Source organism: Seriola lalandi, unplaced genomic scaffold, assembly GCF_002814215.2.
Source record: "Seriola lalandi dorsalis isolate HSWRI2012SDOR001 ecotype SW California unplaced genomic scaffold, Sedor1 jcf7180002054572, whole genome shotgun sequence".
Lineage (NCBI taxonomy): Eukaryota > Metazoa > Chordata > Actinopteri > Carangiformes > Carangidae > Seriola > Seriola lalandi.
Genome location: NW_019525125.1, coordinates 1,608,687 through 1,629,215, shown reverse-complemented (window position 1 = coordinate 1,629,215; position 20,529 = coordinate 1,608,687). Strand labels below are relative to the sequence as shown.

Genomic DNA, 20,529 nt, shown 5'->3' with positions numbered 1-20,529 from the left:
TCAGGAAATATCTCCTCTTCATAAGAATGGCAGAAGATCAATCTGTTATGTTCAACGTATTCCATTAACTATTTAAGTTTACGTTTGTACCTTCCTACTACTTTCCTAGAATGACTCTGAACAACCTCAGTAGGTCACAGGTTGCACCACAAAAAGTAGTACTAACATTGAGACTTATATTACTAACTATTTCCATCTGCAAACTGGCAGGTGTAACTGTTGTGTAGCTGATAACTGGCGACACTAACACTAGTTTGCTAATATATGTGTACGTCCTGACACTTGATCAAAAATGCTGTTTAAAATTGATGTAAACTGGATAAGCTAATACTGCCAGACTACAGGACCAAATAGCATCTTTGAGTTTAGCATAATCCTACTATATTATCCACTCAATCTAAACTGCATCAGTACCAACTATAAAGCCCATTTCTTCATGAATGCAGATACAAATAAAATAAAGTTGCATTTACATTTACAAAGTTCATGTACATATAAATAACTTTATTACATAATAAGCAACGAAAACTGTTATTTCTGGCACTTATGTTGAACTTTTATGATTTAATGGCAAAACCAGTGCTTCCTAGCAACCAATTTACACATTACTGAAGTCCTTACTAGCAAAGCTTTCCTACATTTTAAGGGTGCAAAATGATACTTAAAAAACTTAACCTGGTGCAAACCAGTCCTGGGTGTGCACTTAACATGAAAGCCATTACAAAAAGACATAGACATGCATTTTAGAAGAATGTGAATTGCATTGTGAGATTTTTGAACATCACTGCAAAACTTCATTCTAAAAAGCAGCCTTATCTTTATCATCCTCTAACACCAAATACGTCATTTATTGATTAATTGAAATTAAATATATTCTGCAATCAAAGTCCTACAATTTAACATAGCTGTTCAGTAATCTCTATTGCTGGTAGCTATTGCTTTTAAAAAAATATACACTGAGATGAACACGATCCTTGAATTAGTTAATCAAATGAAGAAGTTTTTATAATCCAAATACATACTTATCAATAGTGCCAGCCATGAAGTACACCATTGGAAAGCAGCAAATTGCCTCTAAGAAGTGGTTGTCTGGCCTGCAGGAAACAGGAAACATCATGAATGAGCATCCCACACTAATTATGTTTGTAAAACCCCAGTGAAACATTATGATATTGCTGATGTAATTTCCTGAAATCTCTTTGTTTCTTGGTTGATGAGGGCAGAGGGATTTGTTTGAATTGGATCAATTGATGGCTTACAGGCAACAAGAGGTAAACATAAGCTCAATACTTCAATGCAATGGGAGGATTTAAGTGGTTGCTATGGAAACTCCTGAGGGTGTCACTTTCTTGGCTCTCTGTCTTTGTAGTTTATCTTTTTCAGCAACCGCAGAGATCTGGCCGAGGTTAATGAAACCCACAGTGAATTAGAGCAACAAAAGAGTGTGGATTGCTGCAACACACACACGCACACACACACACTATGCGTATATATGCCCTAACACAAATAGGCTTTTATGCAGAGAAAACTTTTGTTTATGAATAATGCAAAAGCAATTTTTTCTTTATCTTAGAAGAAAACCTAAGCTATAGTTCCAATTTTCTACTGAAAGCAATTTCTGAAATCCACATACGTCCACAAACAAATGCAGATATACACCAACATAAAACAGCCAAGCAGAGCCCCCCCCCCAAAAAAAAAAACAACATCTTTTGAACTTCTTTTCAGTTTTCTGCTTGGAGAACTGCTTTCTATTAATCATGCAAAAAATGTTTTATCCTGTATCAAGGCCAAAAGTTAACTTGTATGTTCTTCAAGCTGTAATTACCAACTCTACTGCAACCACTTCTGGCTCATGTCCTCATATTCAAGTACCAGATGATTTTTTATCAAAGTCTGAAATAATGAAATAATATGAGACAATTGTAAAGGTTCTATTACTGTTAAAACCTACATGTATGTTGACATTAATGTACAGTGATGTTGGCATCCATGTAGCAAAGAAGGGCCAAAGAAAGGCCGACTTTATTAGTTGTTAAGCCAATCAATATGCTAACCACGTAGCGAATTAGCATGCTGTTTCATCTTTATTGTATTGTATGCACATGATTATAGGTGGAGGTAGCGTATGCGTTAGAAGCTTCTACATAAAAGAGACTATTCCTCGAGTTTTTGATGTGATAATTAATACTTTGGTGCTTTTGCAGTACATTGCCATATGATGAAAACAAACCAACAAGCAGGGAGGGTTGAACAGTCTTACGGGTAGTCCAGCAGCAGCACTATGGGGTTGAGCTCCTTCCTGGGCCGATAGTAAGCGCGCAGAGGTACGATGAAGTTGTAGAGACCGTTTCCTGCGGTCTCTGCAGACACTATAATGAGCTTATTCTTGAAGCCGTATGCCTTGGCATCCTCAAAGCTGTTATGTGTGCAGCCCTGGATGGAGACACAATTCAACCGGAAGTCAGCCAGGTTCTTCACAGACACATCAGAGAACATGACAGGTTAGTTCATGCCAAATGCTGGTAATGCTTAATTTCATGTTTCCTAACAATTTTGGTTTTTAACTGTTAAATGCTGAGACATTTCCAGAAAGGTGAAATTCTTCTTCTTCTGTCTTTTCCTGCAGGTGAACTCACCTTGTCGAGGCGAAGGCAGCAGAATGGAGCTTTCTGTGGTAGGAGGTGGCACAGGGTTGGAGAGCTGCCGATGTAGGGCGAGTTGGGAGGGTATCCCTTCACAAAACTGATGGAAAAGAAGCAAGAAATGCATCTGAGAACAAGTCCTATCAAACTTTAACAACATTGTGATTAAGCAAAGTCAAGGAGCTGGAGTAAAAACCTTCTGACATATTGCACAGATATCGACTTTAGTATCAAATATCCACCAGAGTTTCCAACCTCTCCACAAAACTTCAAATATACTGACACACAATGAAGTAAAAGCTTTCACATGTTGAAATATTGAATGGAACATTGTCCTCATCATTTTATTATACTGCAACGATTATTCTTCTTTTCACTTTGCTGAAGCTGTTTTGCTCAAATTGCTGATGTGTATAATTCCTGATCACTACATCAACAATTCCAAGGTTTTTTCAGTCAGTTTAATTTTAATTGTGTCTCATTTTGGGTGTCAATTTGGATGTGTGTCCCCTGATTTGTAACGTGTCAGCTGCAATTATCCTTATCGGTTTCACAGTGCCCTTTAGTTTGCCAATAAAACAGACTCTGACTTTGTTTACTGATGCAACTACAACCTGATCACCACACGATGGCAGTGTGGGACCTTGGGTTTTAGTTGTTTTCCAATCACTCCTTCTGAAAACTCCTCAATAAGAAAAACTGGCCAAGAGCCATGGGTTGCAGTAATAAGTGTGTTATGTCCAACATTATGAGACCCACTGATGTCTGGGTGTAACAGCTGCTGTTCTGATGGACTTGGATGTGCTGGAGTACAAACTATGAGGCACAAGCACCCAATCTATCTGGAACTTATCTCAGTCTAATGAAACCACAGAGAGAGAGAGAGAAAAGAGAAGAACGCAGTGCTGAGATAAACTGAATCCTCTGACTCTCTGAGGGGTGAGGATTTATGTAAGGACACACAACATGACCCTCCCTCCAGAGTAAAATTGCTGACCCTGTCCCTGTGATGACATATACACCATCACTGCCACCTCTGAAACCTTACAGCATTACACACAAATTACACGCTTATCCCAAACCCATCCATCTGTCCTCCTACAACCACTGAGGCGTTGAGAAGAAGAGGAGGGCAGGTGAGATCAATCACGTATAGAGCACAGGACACTTGCACTAAGAGGACATTTCACTTGTTTACTGCCGCATGACAAGACATACTGTACAATACACCAAATCTCTATGGCTCAATAAGGTCTAAGCTTACACTTTATCCACAGCTACGTCACTTACTCTGACCCTACAGAGCCCTCCTCATCTGACTGGTTGGTCTCATCCTCTGATTGATCGCTGAGCAGGTCGCATGGCAGGATGGCAGAGGAGTCGGCGATCTCCAGGACAGGTGCAATGCTCGGTCTGCGGCTCCCAGCGCCGTTTTCCGTCGGCAAGGTCAGTTTGCCGCTCTCCTCGGGGGGATCGGGGTTCTGGAGATCTATGGCTACAGTGCCTGAAAATAACAGGACATTATTTTGTGTATACAACTGAGCCTGAAACTGGAAGGCAATTTAGAAATAGCATGCACAGCACACTTTTACTGTCATGTGTTGTTAAGCCAACAGTGAATATTTGCACACCCTTAACCGTTTTATCTCAGACAAAAGTCTTTGCTGGAAAATGCCTTTTCATATTGGATGTAATAAAGCCCACGTTTAGCTTGTTCAGCATCTTAGCCACCCTCATTCACCTTCTTGAGCTGTTTAACCTTGAGGAGAAAATGTATTGCTTTCTGAATCATGTAATTATAATATCAAGCTACCACAAAGGTCATGCAAACAGTATTGACATTGTGTGTGTGTGTGTGTCAACTTCATACATCATGACTTCAAACATCATATTAGCAGTTTGTAATATGATGTATAATATATATACAATACATATATCATATCAGATACATGATATATGCACAGTACATATGTCAGATACGTGATATAAATATACAATGATATAAAAATGTGATTTATCATTTAAAATCGTTAGTTTAACAATAATGAAATATCAGTGCCGTGTACACTGTATAAAACACTATAGACTGTGAACATTTTTTAGAAGCAGCAAATAAGTGTAAAAAAAGTGATGCGCCATGCACAAACTTACCATATGAAGTGGCCTGATCAACTTTCACAGGTCAAAGAAAAAGCACAACACAATAATGTCAGCCGACAAATTAAAAAAGCATGTAAGAAAAAAAAAATTCATGCATAACAGTCAGAGAAAGCGTACAGCATCACCAAGGCAGGCGCTGTTCAGAAACACTCAGCTCGAGTGCAATTTAGAGTAAAACATTAACAGCAAAGCATCCATTTTCTCTGCTTACAAGGAAACCCTTTCAACCAATCAAATGTCCGCAACCTTGAAACTTGAAGCAACTACCAACATTATCTTCCATCTTCCTCCCTTCGCTAGCTTCTCTACTTTTTCTCTCACCCATGCTGGCGATGATGCTGTGCACAGGCAGCCTGGAGGGGGCGTCGTAGAGGCCGGAGACAGCCAGACCTTTGCTGTGCTTCTCCTCCTGTTTGAAGATGAAGGCTGAGTTCTCCTCCTTGGTGATGTTGATGTAGTAGCAGGTGTCAGCGGCAGCCATGATATGGCGGGGGCCGGGGTTCAGGAGGATGCTCTTGTTGTCCTCCCTCTTCACCCCGATCAAACACACACCATACCTGCGAGGAAAGGGAGGTAGGCAACGTTCTTGCTCCAAAAGACTTCAACACTAATAGTAATGAGATAACACATTATCATAGTGCGCCCAGTCTGAGCTGGAGAAAGTCTTACTAACTTCTTATGTGCATGGAAGGAAGCGTAGGTGAAGCTTTTTCCATCGTACTCCCCAAAAAACTTGCTGTCACACAAGCGGATATGGTAGACCTCGTTTCCCGAGCAGCGGCCATACATCTTCTGCCAGTGTTCTGGTGACAGCTGTCCCTCCCTGGAAAAGTATTATCAGAATATTTACAACCTGAATTACAGTAACATGAAGAATCAGACTTCTACCATGGACTTTGGGCAAAAAGCAGCTCTGCTTTAAAAGAAAAATGTGGTTTATGCTTGAATTAGATGTCAGATCATAACTAGGCTAGCATCAATTTCTCAGTTCTTATTTCAAGTATGGCTCAAGAGGCATTTCAAGTCAAAAGAAAGAAGCTTAAATCAAATGTGCCTTTATTTGCAAGTCAACAGCTCAAATTTCCTCATAGACTTATAAATCTATCTGACCTTTCATGACCTTCCCTGACCCTGTACTCCTGCATTCTAGTCGCAATAATGAACTAAAGAGAAAAGCTATGAGGTCGTTTTATTTGGGCAGTTCATGTACTTCATAACTTAATCAATTTCGCAATTAACGCCTAATTTAACGCCTGCCATAGAGCACTCTATTCCCATTCCTGTCACCTTCACAGCCCCAAGCCAGTACAAGTTCCCATAATGGAAGTTAAAATGGATGTGCTGCGCTCTGCTGTGGATAGCAGTGAGGATAGCAGTAGTCACCTTGCACAGAATGTGAAAAACACAGCCAGTGTTTCAGCCTAAGAAGGAACAAGTGTAATGTTTACTGACTTGACAGTGACAAGTTTCTGCAGTGGCGACAGTGCAGTAGTCAGCTCTGCGGAGAGAGAGAGAAAAGCCAGGTCCAGTCTTTATAACTGTAAAAACTCTGCTGCAGGGATATCTGTATCATTTTTCTCAAATACTAAACTAAAACTAAAACATTAACAGAGCACTCAAAGCTAGGAAGACTGAAGGTTTGCTGAATAAAATTGTTTCATAGGGGTTGAGATGCTCTGGAGGAAGAAATAATATCATTGGTCGCGTTAAATCTCAACATCAGTTTTTGATAAGTAATGTAAAGGTGGAGTCCACTGAAAAAGGTTCAGCTCTGTTATGTTTGCCAGATCACTGACTTCAAACGTCTTCAAAAAGTAATAAAAATCCACCTACCAGCATCACTAAGGCTCATCAACACGCTACATCTTGTTCTTTTAATCTGTTCAAAAACCTGCTTTGTGGTGGAAATTGGACAGAGCTAGGCTACTCGTTTCATTTTTAGTAGCTTATAATGAGACTCCTATAATTCTCAGCCCTATCTCCTTGATCAAACTGCTCCAGTTCTCTCAGGTTTGATGGGTGCCTTTTTCCCATCTGCGAGTTTCAGCTCTTTCCATAGATGTTCAAGGGGATTCAGATTAGGACTCATGGCAGGCCACTTCACTTCAGGATGGTCCAATCTTTTCTTCTCAATCATTTTCAGCTGCTATTAGATGTATGTTTCGGATCATTAACCTGTTGGAGGAGCCTTGACCTGCCGCTGAGACAGAGCTCTCTGATACTGGGCAGTATGTTCTCTCCAGAGCGCCTTAATAATCGGCTGATTTCATTGTGCCCTGCACAGATTCAAAGCAGCCTGTGCCAAACACAGCAATGCTACCCCATGACATAACTGAGCCTCCTCCATGTTTCATAGTGGTGATAGGGTTCTTAGCTTTAAAGGCCTTTCTTCTGTGAACATAGGGACTTAGCAAAAAGCTCCAACTTTGTTTCATCTCTCCAAAGGACACTTTGTTTGTTTGCATTTCAGCAAACCCCAATCAGGCATATTATGTTTCACTTTTAAAAGTGACTAGACACTGCTGTACCTTGATCTTGGAGGTCAATTTGTATCCGTTTCATAGTTTTCCTTGGCTCCGTCTCCACCATTCAAACTCTCCTCCTCTCCGTTAATTTTCCTCTAATGCCCACATCCAGGGGGATTGGCTTGTTAATAATATTAGTGACACAGTTCATCACAGGAACATCCAGCTGCTTGGAGATGGCCTTTAACTTGACCATGCACGACAAATGTTTTTCTTCCTTATCTCCTCAGACAGCTCTTCTTCATCTTAATCTTGTCCGTGTTCAGTGAGGTGCACACAATGATACCAAACAGCCATTTCATTAAATAGGCCTAATGACTGATTATAAGATTGAATACACTGCCACAATCTGATACTAATCAAAAACAATAGTCTGCTTAAAATATCGATACATCCACTTATTTATTACCCCCCTGTAAAATGGCCCAGACTGAATGATTGGTAGCTCTTTTAGAAGAGTATGTCAAAATTCAGCTCTTTTCACAGCTGTTTTATTCTGTGGCTTTTCATTTCAACATGTTTCAAGAAGAATGGAGACTTGTTTAATTTAGTGAGGTGTAACAGTACCAACGCTTTTGGCCACATCTGAATATGATTTGGTGAGAACAGTGCAGGACCATAACAACTCACGGGGTAATAAAAGAAGATCCTGACAGTGGACAGCCCATATCATTGTAAATGAATGCTGATATGAATAGTACAGCGTAAAATAAATGAAAACAGTGATGTGTACTCACTGTCCTCTGGAGGTGTGAACCAAGAGCGTGACTAAGGTGGACGTGGCTGGACACACACAATTGAGTGCCAGCATGGCATACTTGAACTCCTCTTCACACACTACATGATCTGATTGAAATGGAAAAATTAGAGTAACAGGTTAGATTTAGAGATGTCTAAAATCTATCATACAGAGAAAATGACTGTTTCAGTGGGTATGTGGCCTTCCTGCACTTACCAGCAAACTTAACATGAAATTTATTTTCTGGTTTGAGAATCTGGACGTAGAGGGGACAGTTTGGAGCAAAGTCCTTCGCAGCCCAGGCCCTCAAAATAGTCTGGTGGTCCTGTGGAACAAAGATTGTGCTGTTGTATGCATCCAATGACTCAGCGATACTCAGTGTGTGCTCAATACTCAACATGATCTCAATATCCAATCTCTCAAGTTAATTATAAAAAGGAAAAAAGACTGAAGAGAAATTGTGCTATTGAAATTACTCTCATCATGAGAGGGTTTATACTGGAAATGAAACAGGGTCTCCAACTGTTTCGACAAATTCCTGTTGACGTGACTCACAGCAGCAGTTCGATCAACTTCGTTCCTGCTGCTCAGGATGAAGCAGGCCTCGGCGTCATCCATCCTGAAGATCAACAGAGAGACGAACAGAAAAAGAAAGAAGCACAGACAGGAAGGGTCACGGGCTGGTGACTGCGAAGAGGTAATTCAAGCAAACAGAAAATTTAAGGAAATCAATGATTTAAAGAAAAACTAGGCATGGATGAGTGCTGATGCTCTGTGACAATGGCTGAAAAGGTTAACAGCTACATTCTTGCATGAAAGCAATCTGCTGCTGGTTGACATTAGACTGCAGTGTTTGCTATCATGAACGGTACAGATTGTTTATTTGTGACTGAAAACTACAATGTGAACAAATGATTACAAGAAAATCGTATAGCAAAGCAGAGCTGATGTGTCTATGAGGCTTACCTGGCTTGGTGATCTTATCTATTACATATCAGTGTGTGAAATTGCCATAGCATCTAATCCACTGCACGCTTTGCTTTGCACGTTGAAGAAGGGACTCTTGGAGATGTGTGTGGGGGGGTCTGCTGGACAAATTTATGGCTTTGATTTTACACCATCATGAGCTCGTGAGAAGTTAGACCCCATTTCACTGGTATCGCATCACAGCACAACAGGCAGTATAAAGCGGCAAAACAGCATTTGGCAGTAAGCTCCCCTGAAGCAACCATAAAGCCATGAGAGGCACGCTGTCGACGCTGGTGCCGCAACATTCTGCATCAACTGAGCCAAGACTGGCAGGTCCAACATATTCCAACATGATCTATCACAGTTTTTTATTGCAGTCTATGCATGTGGCCTTTGATGTGAGCAGATGATAAATGCAGAGTGAATCCCATTACACTGATGTGCAAGCAGAGGGCAGCCAAATGGACTTGAAAGTATTTCACATCAGCTGCACTTCAGTGGCTTTGCATTGCCACTGGAGGGCTTATACTTTATATTTACATTTAAAATACTCTTATACAGAAAATGGAATAAAACAAAGATAAAGTGCAGGACGGAAACCACAAACTTTCAAGAAGATAACATGAATGTTCAAAGACTGTAAGAAGAAAAGAACTTAGCATTAACACCTGTTTTTATGTCCATCAGTGATGGGCAAATAATCATACTGAATTAATCAGACATGTCAGCAACCTTTCAGATGTCTGCTAAAAACACAGTTGGGACATAACTATGTGCATGTTTCAGTCTGTTTTTTATGTGTTTGCGTAAACGTGAGAATCCATGCTATGCTTTCACTCACTTGGCCCTCATCAGGTCCTGGTCTTTAAGGGCAGATCCTTGCAGGTAGATAACCCGCTGAGACCACAGAGGGATCTGGAGGATACGGCGAACCTGAATGTCTATCTCTGTCGGGCACAGAATCACCACGTAATAGTCCTGCGCGACAAAGACAAACACAAGTGCCTTTAGCTAAATGGCCTGAAAAGATTTTTTTATCTAATTTTTTTTTCTGTATAACATTAAATATTCCTGATTGAATAAGCAACACTCAAAGTTACTGTGTGGTTTCGTCTCCTCTCACTTGGAATGAGCAGGTCTCAGAAGAAAGTTAAAGCGTTATGGCCATTTGGTCTTTTCACTGTACCTGCAGTCTGGGATGAGCGTAGAACTCGTTGAGGAAATCCATCAGCAGGTCGATCTTCAGTGAGCTGACACACAACACCACATGCTTCTCTGTCTGTGCGCGATGACGACTGTAGTTTCCTCCTAACTTCTGGCTCTCCATCCACAGGTACGCTAGTTCTTCAAACTGACACAACGACAACGACAACATCATCGATGTGATGTCACAAGCAACAAGAGTCGACTAAATAATGGGAGAGAGATAGATTTGCTGTCTGGACACAGATGGGGAGTTGGAGCGCTCGAATAAAAACTGCTGATGCAGCGGTTTGCAAGCAGCAGGAGTTCATTTCTATTTCTCACCCAATTTGCTCAGCAGGGACAGTAAACATCTAAGAACACTTGACGTGATGAACATGTTAGGGATATTAAAAAATAAATAACACAATGAACAGGTGGATATAGCAAACGGGGGCTGGCATGACTTGGCCTGAATTGTGAATAAGATTTGAAGACTTCCTCTGCAGGAAAATATGTCAGCGAAAGAAGCATTTTAGTAGATTGTTATTTGCTGCCAGCCTGTGAAAGTTACAACAAAATGTAATTTAATGTTGGATGATAGCCCCATGAGGGTCATTACTAGATGCACAACATCAAACTAACTATGATAAGTCAAGAATGGAACCGCTCACTGCACTTAGGGGAAGAAAACACTACGTTAGTTTAAGCTATAGTTAGTACCTGCAGTGGGAGGACCACCAGGGCAACACAGATGAGAATGACCACCAGCAGCTGCGAGGGCCAGATCTGTGGTGTTACGTCCCCATAGCCCACAGTGGAGAATGTGACGATGCAGAAATAGAACGAGTCAAACAAGGTCAGGTGCTTCCCTGCTCTCTCTAGGTGCTGGATCCCACAAGCTCTGCAGAACAACGATGAATTACACAGTGACATCAGATACATCTCCTACGAATAAAGATAATTCAAATAAGAGACACGAGGAGATATTTTAATTAGGGATTCTGCTTCAGTATTATGCTTTAGCCTGGTGGAGTGCATATCAAAATTCAATTTTACCAGGATCAAAGGGCACCAAAGTCAATACCGCTAAGGCTCTGCAGTATGTCATTTGAAGTGACACCACTGATTGCTCTGTCAGTTCCACCTCGCTGCTTGTGCTTATTCGTTTGTGGGTTTTTTTCCATTGATAAGTTGAAGATTTAATGAAACCCTGAGGCAGAGTGGGGGATGGGAATGTCTAACTGGACGGGGTGGAGTGGATGAGGTAGGTGCTGGGTGGTGGCCAAGGCTCATGAGAGTTGCCAAGGGAGCGAAGGTCTGAGAAGTGACAGCTCTGATGGAGAAACTGGATAAACTGGTGTTATAAGAGTGGAAATGAATGAGATATAAGAAATGAAAGACAAGTGAATAAGAATTGGCCATTTATGCCAAAAACCTTCACAAGGTTTTTTCCCTTAATGTCACTTGTTCTTGCCGAATTTTCTTTTTGTTGGTCTCTCATGTGACCTGATATCCAACAAGTGTTTCTGCACGTTTCCTTGCTGCTCAACACCATTTTTGATCACAAAATAGTTCAAACATCAAGATAATGAAGGTCAAAGTATTATTTGTGTTTTTACATTTTATGACATTTACCCTTTGCTTTTGCAAGTTAAAGAAGCAAACTGACTTCATAATGTTAAATAGCTCTGACATTTTACATTTTGTTGCTTTCTTACTTTCAGTTTAATTTTATTTTGCCATGCAAACTGTGCACATCTGACTCAAACACTGAGCCAAGAGCAAACCATGCCTACTTTCAAAATACCAAATTTCAATCTCTGCTTTCACGACACGTGTAGTTTCATGAATTATTCTGCAATTAACATTTGCAACACGTGCATATGATGTTTTCTGGGAAGGTTCAGGTTCAGGGACCAGATTTTGCATTGAGGGTCAGTAAACAGGATGATTACATGAAAGCCTCTGTGGTAAGAGATACATTTCAGTGATGAATAGCAAGAAAGATGTTCACTCACCCAGTGAACACCAAACACAGTAAGGTGCAGATAAGGATGAACACCTGGTTGAACATGGCAGAGTGGGTCCTCTGGATGGCACGGTGGAAATCATTCTGGACAGAGGGAGAGAGACACATTAACTGTCATATCCATACCACTGACTGGGAATTGAATTACATTTTCCGTTCTGGATTACCAATTACAACATCTTTAAATTCTCAATAAAAACTACATCAAAGACATGTGTATAACAAGAAAAGTCAGTTACTGTCTTCATATTTAATAACTTTGCCTTGACCTGGAGAGATTCTTTCTGTGTTAGGATATAACAAGGATGGTCTGAATAAAATTCCACTGTTCTCTCCCTTTTATTAGTGCATGTTTCAACTAAATCCATATTATGCTTTCCCCCACATTAGCATACTGTCCATCCTGAAATATATGCAGCTCACGACTCATTTCCATTCGCACCTTGTTAGCATGTTCCGCCTGCCACCGCCTCTCCAACCTGCCATTGCTTTCTCTCCATGTTCTGGTCTACTTGGCCCCAGATTCTACCATCTGCCCATCTACCGCCTTGGCATGAGGCTCTTGCTCTGTCGTGGTCTCATCTGCATCACTGCAAGAGCATGCACTACCACGGTTGGATATCATCTAATTGCTTTGAATTCCATGTACTCTGTGACTTTGCACCCATGGCAAATCCCACACAACACTGAAACTAGAATTCTGCACACCAGGCGTTTTTATCCTTCCTTTACTTCTGTGTTACAGCGCAGTGTTTTGTCCTGTTTTGTTTTGCCTGCACTTGCCACTTGCCTCTTTTTGTTTTGGCTTGCCTTGCCTTGGGTCTACTTCTTTGATAATGCTGTAGTCCCCCAATAAATGTAATTCATCATTAACCTCAGCGTAAGTCTCTAGTTTAAGTGTTTGCACGCTTTGCAGTTTCATCACTACACCCCAGCAGCTGCAGCAGGTGGGATAATGAAGATCAATTGACTTGAATCAATCTAGTTCTGTGCGTAACCATGCAGAGAAGATACTATATAAATACCTGACAAAGATACAAAGATTGCTGTAATATGGATGTAAGTATTCAGTAAATAGCCTGAATTGGACTCATTTCATTTTTAAGCAATTGTAAAAAAAAAAAAAAAAAAAAAAAGCACGTCTCTATCCCTTGCCTCTCTTATCTTTTCTCATAATGGCAGTCAGCTCAGTTAATCCAAACAAATGGTTGGTGTTAGCTTTGCTGGCCAACTAATTAGCCAGGAGGCTAATTTATCAGAGTAACCAGCATTAATGCTAACAATGTCACACAGAAGTATGGCATTGGCTAGTGCACAAATTAGATGTGTTCACAAAAAGGCAGTGTCAGCTAACGAGGAAGAAAGAACTTCCCTTGCTCAACTGAATTCTGTCCAGACTGCTAATTTGTATAAACCCATTCAGTCAGTCTTACTCATGAACTACGGAGACTTCCAACATGGCTGCCACCGGGTGAATAATGCTCCTTCCCGCAGAACTAAAACCCATGCAGCTCCGCGTGTGTGCCGGAAACTTTGTTTATGCTATACATCTACAATTGGTACATTACAATATGTACATAAAAATACTTACAATCATGTTCTCCAGGGCACCTTTGGCAAGCCAGCAGTTAAGAAATACAGGGACGAATATGTTTCTCAATGGAGGCCAGAAGATCTTAAGCAGGACAGGAAGGAACCAAGGAAGTGAGAATATAAGAGAAAGAAAGAAACAAAAATTGGCAATTTCTCATAAAGGGTATTTGGATGGTAAATGTTAAAGCTTGGATGAAGTAGAAATTGTATGGAGGCATTAACATTAGCTCACTGGATTGTACAGAACAATCCAATAACAAAATGACCTCAAGCATAAATGAAGCAGCTGTGCTAATACAATTTTGGGGAACAGATTGATCGATCAACTGATTAAGCTAATTACTCACTGTGATTATAAATGGCACTGAATTGATCATCTCCAATATGAAGGATATCTGGAAGATCTGCTCCCAAATGTTACCCTGGAAAGGAAATTGATGTGAAATATGTCAATGAACCAGTGACAGGTCAGATTGTTTTAGAGAGAAGTGTTATTCCAGTAATAATGACCTTTCTAATAAGTCAGCTGTCACAAGAAAACCGAATAAAAGGCCAGATAACTACAGTTTTGTCAGTATGTCCATGTTACACTCTAATGGGTGAGTAAAATAAAATCAAACAAGCTTTTTTCTTTGGTATAAACAGTTGGAATGGAGCAGTAATTAATGCTGGGTCAAGAAACAACTCCTCTCTGACCTGTTTTTATTATTAAAGCATTCAAAGCATGTGCCTTGTTTGTGGGGCATGTTACTGACGCTTAACTACTGTTTAAGAGTTTATATACAGAAATGTTTTTAATTAAATCTCTGTTCAACAAAATTCTTCCTGGTTTTATGAATTTTTGAAGAGTTTACTTTTTAACCTTCTGTAAGCTGCATTCTCTGCTCCTGCTTTTACACAGGATATGTAAATGCTTAGTTTATTATTATGTGCATCATATTAAGATATTTCCAAACAAAAAAAAAAACACTAGTTTATTTGAAGACCGACAGTATCCTGTGGCCACTGCCAAATGTAGACTATCTTCAAAAGGCCAGATGATGCAGTATTTACATAAAGAAAAGAGTGGTTGCAGCTAACTGCATATTGAGAGCACAGCTGAGTTGAAAAGGTGCAGCTCTGATGTGGATTGTGTCTATGATGGAGCTGTCAAAAACATCAATAAAGAAAATAAAACTTTGTGAGACCAAAACATTTTACAAGGTTACAAGTCGCCACCATCTGAGAAAAATAAAATTCAGGCATTTGGTCCCTGTGAAATAAATTCAGTATGGGTCCCCTCATGACCCTCTGAGGAAAGACAAAAAGACATGGCGAGACATGAAAAGATAAAAAAAAAGATTGCATTTAATAAAACCCCCAACCAAATTTTAGAGATCACCACGGGGGAAGGAGCTGAAATCTGTAGAGCAACATGTCTAAGAAACACTATGGGTCTCAGAGCAGCAAATATAAAGGTTAAGATTTCCATGCAAAGCAACTTTTTTTGAGACCGATAATACTTCTGAGGACTTCGGCTTTGGCAGGATTCAGACTTAATCTTCATAAGCTGTGGGTGGCGATAACAGGACAGGTGTCGTCTTTATGTTTGATCCCCATATCATTAAATCCCAAGGTCATTCAGCCTTACTACATTTAAGACATTTAAATCTAAACTGAGCTTTTCTTCAATGTCTAACTAAAGCAACCACAGAAACAGAAACACCTGTATGTAACGCAGTCCATCCCAAAGCCATTTAATTACTTGCACTGTACTTTTGTGAAACTTGAAATTTATAATAACTGCTGACACTGAAGTGCTTGAAATTGGAAGATGTTGACCACCTAATTTACATACGGCGTATTACTGTATAGTAAGGGGCAAAGATCAGGTTCATGTGCATGCTCATTATCAGTGGAGGAATCTCACACTTTGGCTGACCCTTGCTATTTGTGTGAACACGAGTTATTTTCACAGAATACATAATGACAATATCTCTTCTCACTATTCACATGATGCGCCCTTTAAATGCATATGAACCAAGGACAGAAATGCACCTTGAAGATGAAAACCAAAGCGTGCACTTCCTGCTCTATGAGCCCTTTTACATAACCTGTATCTGCAACAGAGTGTGATGTCTGAGTCTAAAACTAGGCAAAGAGACTCCTGGCTCCCATGTCTTTTAGAGGTGCCCTGGCACTGGAACAGAGAGCTGTCGGCCCACGAGAAGAAATAAACAGGCAGTGCTGGACTTTGGTCAGACAGCTGCAGGACATCAGCATGGATTAAAGAGAGAAATTGTGCACTGCGAGTCCGTCTCTTACCTTGTAGCTGAGATATGTGATAAGCATGGTCTCCAAGAAACTGATTAAGGCCACCGACACCTGGAGCAGAGGGGGATAGGGAGTTAAATGAACCGAGCAACTGCAAACTCATCACTTCTGGATACTCAACCTTCACTGAGGAACTACTGTGCCCTGCGAATCTTTTATCAAATAAATGGGTGCTAGTGTGTTTGGACTGAATAATGCACTGAGATTCACTTCATGCAGTGGAAGGCAGATTTATGTGCACTTTCATCGGCGTGTTATTATTCTCACCTGTATCGCCCACACCGACTCCCTTCTGTTCACCCAGAAAATCAGGTCCCTGTCAAAAACCATCAGAAGCTTTTCTTCACACTCCATTGCATCACCATAGAATTTCACTTTAAAGTTACGATTAAATGCCATTTTGACAGAAACGTACCACTTGATTTCTGATGACTCTGCTGTGTTTGTCAAACTGTTGTTCTGGCACACTGAACTGCTGAAAAACAAAAACACAGCAACAAGAGAAACACACAAGGGGCATGAAAGTGTGTGTGAATGTGTGTGCATGAGTGGAAACATACCCACTGGGAAACATTTCCATCAGTTAACACGCTTGCATAAATAAACAAACCCGAACGTGTCTCTAAAAGCTGTGGGCAGTTGGCACAATACAGACCATCTACAACTTCCTCATGACTGTACAGGAGGATTCTCACTTACTTTAAGTTTTAAACACAGAAAATTAATAAAATTATGTGACCACTTCAAGACAAAGAAATTCATTCCTAGACAATGTTAATGTTTTGTCACCAAATCACACAATGTCACTGACTTAAATGCTGAGTTAGGTTTTCAGTTTTAGGTATAATCCTCGGAAGAAGCCCTTAGAGATCTTCCATGTGCTGAAAGTAAAAATCCAAAATATTTCCATATGGGTAAATGTTGTTTTATATCTTTCGCATTTTCTGTTTTTATGATTATGCCAATAGGAATTGTTTTTTCCACTAAAAAAATCCACATACAGCAAGTTATCTGGTTGGTTCAGCATTAATAGAAGACGAAAAAGACAGATGGTATTAAAAGTGATAAAACAAAAGAGAAAAGAGCTGTGTCTACAAAAACAGTCTCTTCACAGTAGCTTTTTTTCTGTCACATTACTTTTAATAAGCATCAAAATCAAAAACAACAAATCACATATTAAAAAGCAACTATCCAAAAGAATATGGACACATCAGGCGCAGGGAATAACTGATGAATGGGAAGCTTCTATTGAATGTGACTCTCACCATGGGTTGCCATTTAAATCCTTGGGGTCATCCAGGCTGACTCTCACTATGTACAGGACACAAGTGAGAATCTTCAATGAGAAGTTGAACAGGCGGATTCTCAGGCCTGTGGAGCAACAAACACAGCAACATCGGACATGTGAATCAAAAACTGGTTCCACACTTGTCTGTTGTTTAGAGTTCAATCCCTGAGGGGTTATGACCACCTCTGCGATTGTAAGTTTGCTGCTGACAACAGAAGCTGACAGATCTCTCCTCATTAGGACACTGACACTGCTTGAACACCATTTCTTTAGGTGCCTAAAATGCCTTTAGTGAAAGACATAAAGTCACTATATCTGTTGAAGCCCTGAAGCATGACTAATGCAGGTCTGTGTTGCTCTGGCACCCTGTCACAACTGATTTCCCTGACACGTAACTTTCAAATCCTCTAAGAATAACACAAAGTAACACCAGCACATTTATTTATTTATTAGAATATGACGCAGGACAACGCACAGCGAGATAAATAACTGGTGGGATTACACAGAAATAGCACAGTGGGATAATGTTGGTAGAATCACAATCCCCTTCTCAAGTAAGTGCAGGCATAGACTGATATGCACACAAGACTTGCAAATATGCAGAGCAGAAACTTGGTGTGCATGCAACACGCTTGCTAGCCAGAGGATGGTGCTAGCTGTACTACCCACATCCAATCAGTCTCAGCAGCTGCCTAATCTCCAGTGACGCGACCTCTTCACATGAAGCCAGCATCAATGTTAAAATGATTTGAAAAGTGGACTCACACAAACAATGTTGCAGTGCAATAGAGCAACATACCCCTGCAGCTGAGAGTGACATTTTCATTAGACTCTGTTGTTTTATGTCAAAGACTGTGGAGGCTTAGTGACAATGACAAATTAAGGGAAGCACAGCAGAGCCTCATCAGTGTCGAGGACATGTTAACGACACGCTTTAACAAAGACAGAGAGTTCCCATAGTGTCCATTTTTTACAACCAGATACAAATGAATGGCTTTCAGACACAATGCACCAAACCACTGAGCTGCACCAGCGTCTCTTTCAGAGATGTTGTGGCATAGCCAGTCTTATCTCCTAATTAGAAAAACACTGCAGCACTGCCTCGTCTCGCAGCAAATGACCCATGCTCTTTTGTCCATGCTGGGCCACAGTGTGCACACACACTAAACTACAGTCATTTAAAATGAGGCAGTTAATGTAATAATGAAAAACCCCATCTGAGACAGAAATTGGACATGCGTCATCACTGACTGCAATTTCCTACATTATGCTTTTTATTTCTTCATTTAGCTCTGAGCATACGTATCTCGTGGCACCAGGAGAGGAGAGTGGTGCGACGCTCCCTGTGGGCTGTACTTACTTGACCTTTGGTTTTTGATGAAGAAAAGCTTCAGCCTCTCCTTAAAGGTGTTTTCGTTCACGTAGAACTCCACCTGCACCCTGTGGGGGAACAGTGACAAAGTGTCAGTCTAAACGTTTACAGGTGGTTGCGCAGAAACACTTCAATGATCCCCCCTACCAACACATGCACAGCAGAATTCAAATTGTCAGCTGGGATTGGCTCCAACCCCCTGCGACCCTACAAGGATAAGCGGTATAGATAATGGATGGATGGATGGATTATCAAGAGAGATAGCAAATTACATTTGACCAAACAATGTCAAGCATATAATGGTGATATATAATCAGGTGTAAGACAAAGAAGTGTATTAGCGCTTACATAGATGTGTTGAATTCAGCATCAGTCACAGTAAATGTTACACATGTACACAGTCATACTATGTTTGCATTCAAGCTGGGTATCATTTCTGATTCTACCTTATATAATAATATAATACCTGAGTTTTTCTAATAAATCTTTATTCAAACAAAGTATGCCTATACTCCCAATGCTTATCAAATAATAAAAAAACTAAACTTAATTGTACAATACAGTTTGACACTTGATGCTAAAGAAACATTTCAGTCAGTGCACAAGAAGTTATGTACCCGGCTAGTTTGCATTCTAGCAACAAAAAAAAGAAAAGAGAAAAAAAAAGATTGTTGTTAATGTTAATTGTGCAAATGCCATAACTGTGTTTGGTGAAGGTAAAAAAGGACAACAAGCATGAGCTTTATGGAAATCCAGGTCAGTTAAAGCTTTGCTTTTCACTCTTCTGACTAAAGCTGTTAACCCTCCATTTACCATCAGTCATTATGTATAGTTTGCCTTCACAATGCAACAGTATCAGCCATGAATACATATGATCCCCCTCCGTGGGGGAGTTTAGCAATTTCTATTTTTATATTCTATATAAACATTTACTAACCAGACACATAATCTGAAATATTGTTTAGAGTTTGCAGCACTTGGGTCTAGACTATTTCCATAAGTAAGTGAGAACATGAGGACAGCCTGGTTCATGGTACAGTGAGTACTAACACAAAATGATCCATTATTAATTAACAATCATCTATTAAAAACTACAGTGCTTCAAATCTAACAGCTATGTTTTCTCACCAGTGACACGTACTTTGACGAATCCAAAGCTATTAAAGTTTCGAGCAGATGTAATGGACTTTAATAGGCTGGGGGGCTTGACCAGATGAGAACTTAAGCACAAATGATGATATAGACACTGTAGGTCAGTTAGACGAATGCAGGTACTGAGACAGGTCTATTAACAGCATCTGTAATGTAGAGAGCTTGTTGTCGGTAATGAACATGAAAGGGTAGTAATAATGGCGCCTTGGATCCTTCTACCTCGTGTGACAAGATGAATACAGGGAGCAAAAAGACAGGGGAGGAGAGGAAGGAGAGCAGGAGGGCAATTAGAGCAGCCGACTCCTGAGGGATGTACTGTATATATGTGTAGATAAAGAGTGTAGGTGGAAGAAAGAACATGAAATATGCACCGTCTTCCAGCTATTCCCCTCTCCCCTTCTTCCGGCCTCATCGTCATGGAGACAGCTTCCAAGGCAGGAAATGTTCACTGTGTGCTTTGCATTTCCATTATGAGGAATTAGGCGAAGCTACACACACACACACACACACACACACACACACACACACACACACACACACAAATGACATATTCTTATAG

At 40.4% G+C, this 20,529-nt stretch overlaps 1 protein-coding gene across 1 annotated transcript in view; it reads right to left on the bottom strand.

Moving 5' to 3' along the window:
- The window catches only part of kcnt1b (potassium sodium-activated channel subfamily T member 1b), a 68,209-nt gene that overhangs the window by 17,369 nt on the left and 30,311 nt on the right, over window positions 1–20,529 (bottom strand). Inside the window, exons 3-23 of the mRNA XM_087176879.1 lie at window positions 18,807–18,886; window positions 17,424–17,529; window positions 16,574–16,633; window positions 16,426–16,474; window positions 16,150–16,209; window positions 14,193–14,267; window positions 13,844–13,927; window positions 12,242–12,336; window positions 10,944–11,124; window positions 10,225–10,389; window positions 9,880–10,016; window positions 8,625–8,688; window positions 8,286–8,394; window positions 8,068–8,176; window positions 5,479–5,628; window positions 5,127–5,362; window positions 4,797–4,817; window positions 3,936–4,149; window positions 2,640–2,745; window positions 2,264–2,436; window positions 1,023–1,094 (exon numbers count right to left, since the gene is read on the bottom strand). Coding sequence (XP_087033005.1) covers window positions 1,023–1,094; window positions 2,264–2,436; window positions 2,640–2,745; window positions 3,936–4,149; window positions 4,797–4,817; window positions 5,127–5,362; window positions 5,479–5,628; window positions 8,068–8,176; window positions 8,286–8,394; window positions 8,625–8,688; window positions 9,880–10,016; window positions 10,225–10,389; window positions 10,944–11,124; window positions 12,242–12,336; window positions 13,844–13,927; window positions 14,193–14,267; window positions 16,150–16,209; window positions 16,426–16,474; window positions 16,574–16,633; window positions 17,424–17,529; window positions 18,807–18,886 — 2,346 coding nt within the window. The remainder of the gene's footprint in view (window positions 1–1,022; window positions 1,095–2,263; window positions 2,437–2,639; window positions 2,746–3,935; window positions 4,150–4,796; window positions 4,818–5,126; window positions 5,363–5,478; window positions 5,629–8,067; window positions 8,177–8,285; window positions 8,395–8,624; window positions 8,689–9,879; window positions 10,017–10,224; window positions 10,390–10,943; window positions 11,125–12,241; window positions 12,337–13,843; window positions 13,928–14,192; window positions 14,268–16,149; window positions 16,210–16,425; window positions 16,475–16,573; window positions 16,634–17,423; window positions 17,530–18,806; window positions 18,887–20,529) is intronic.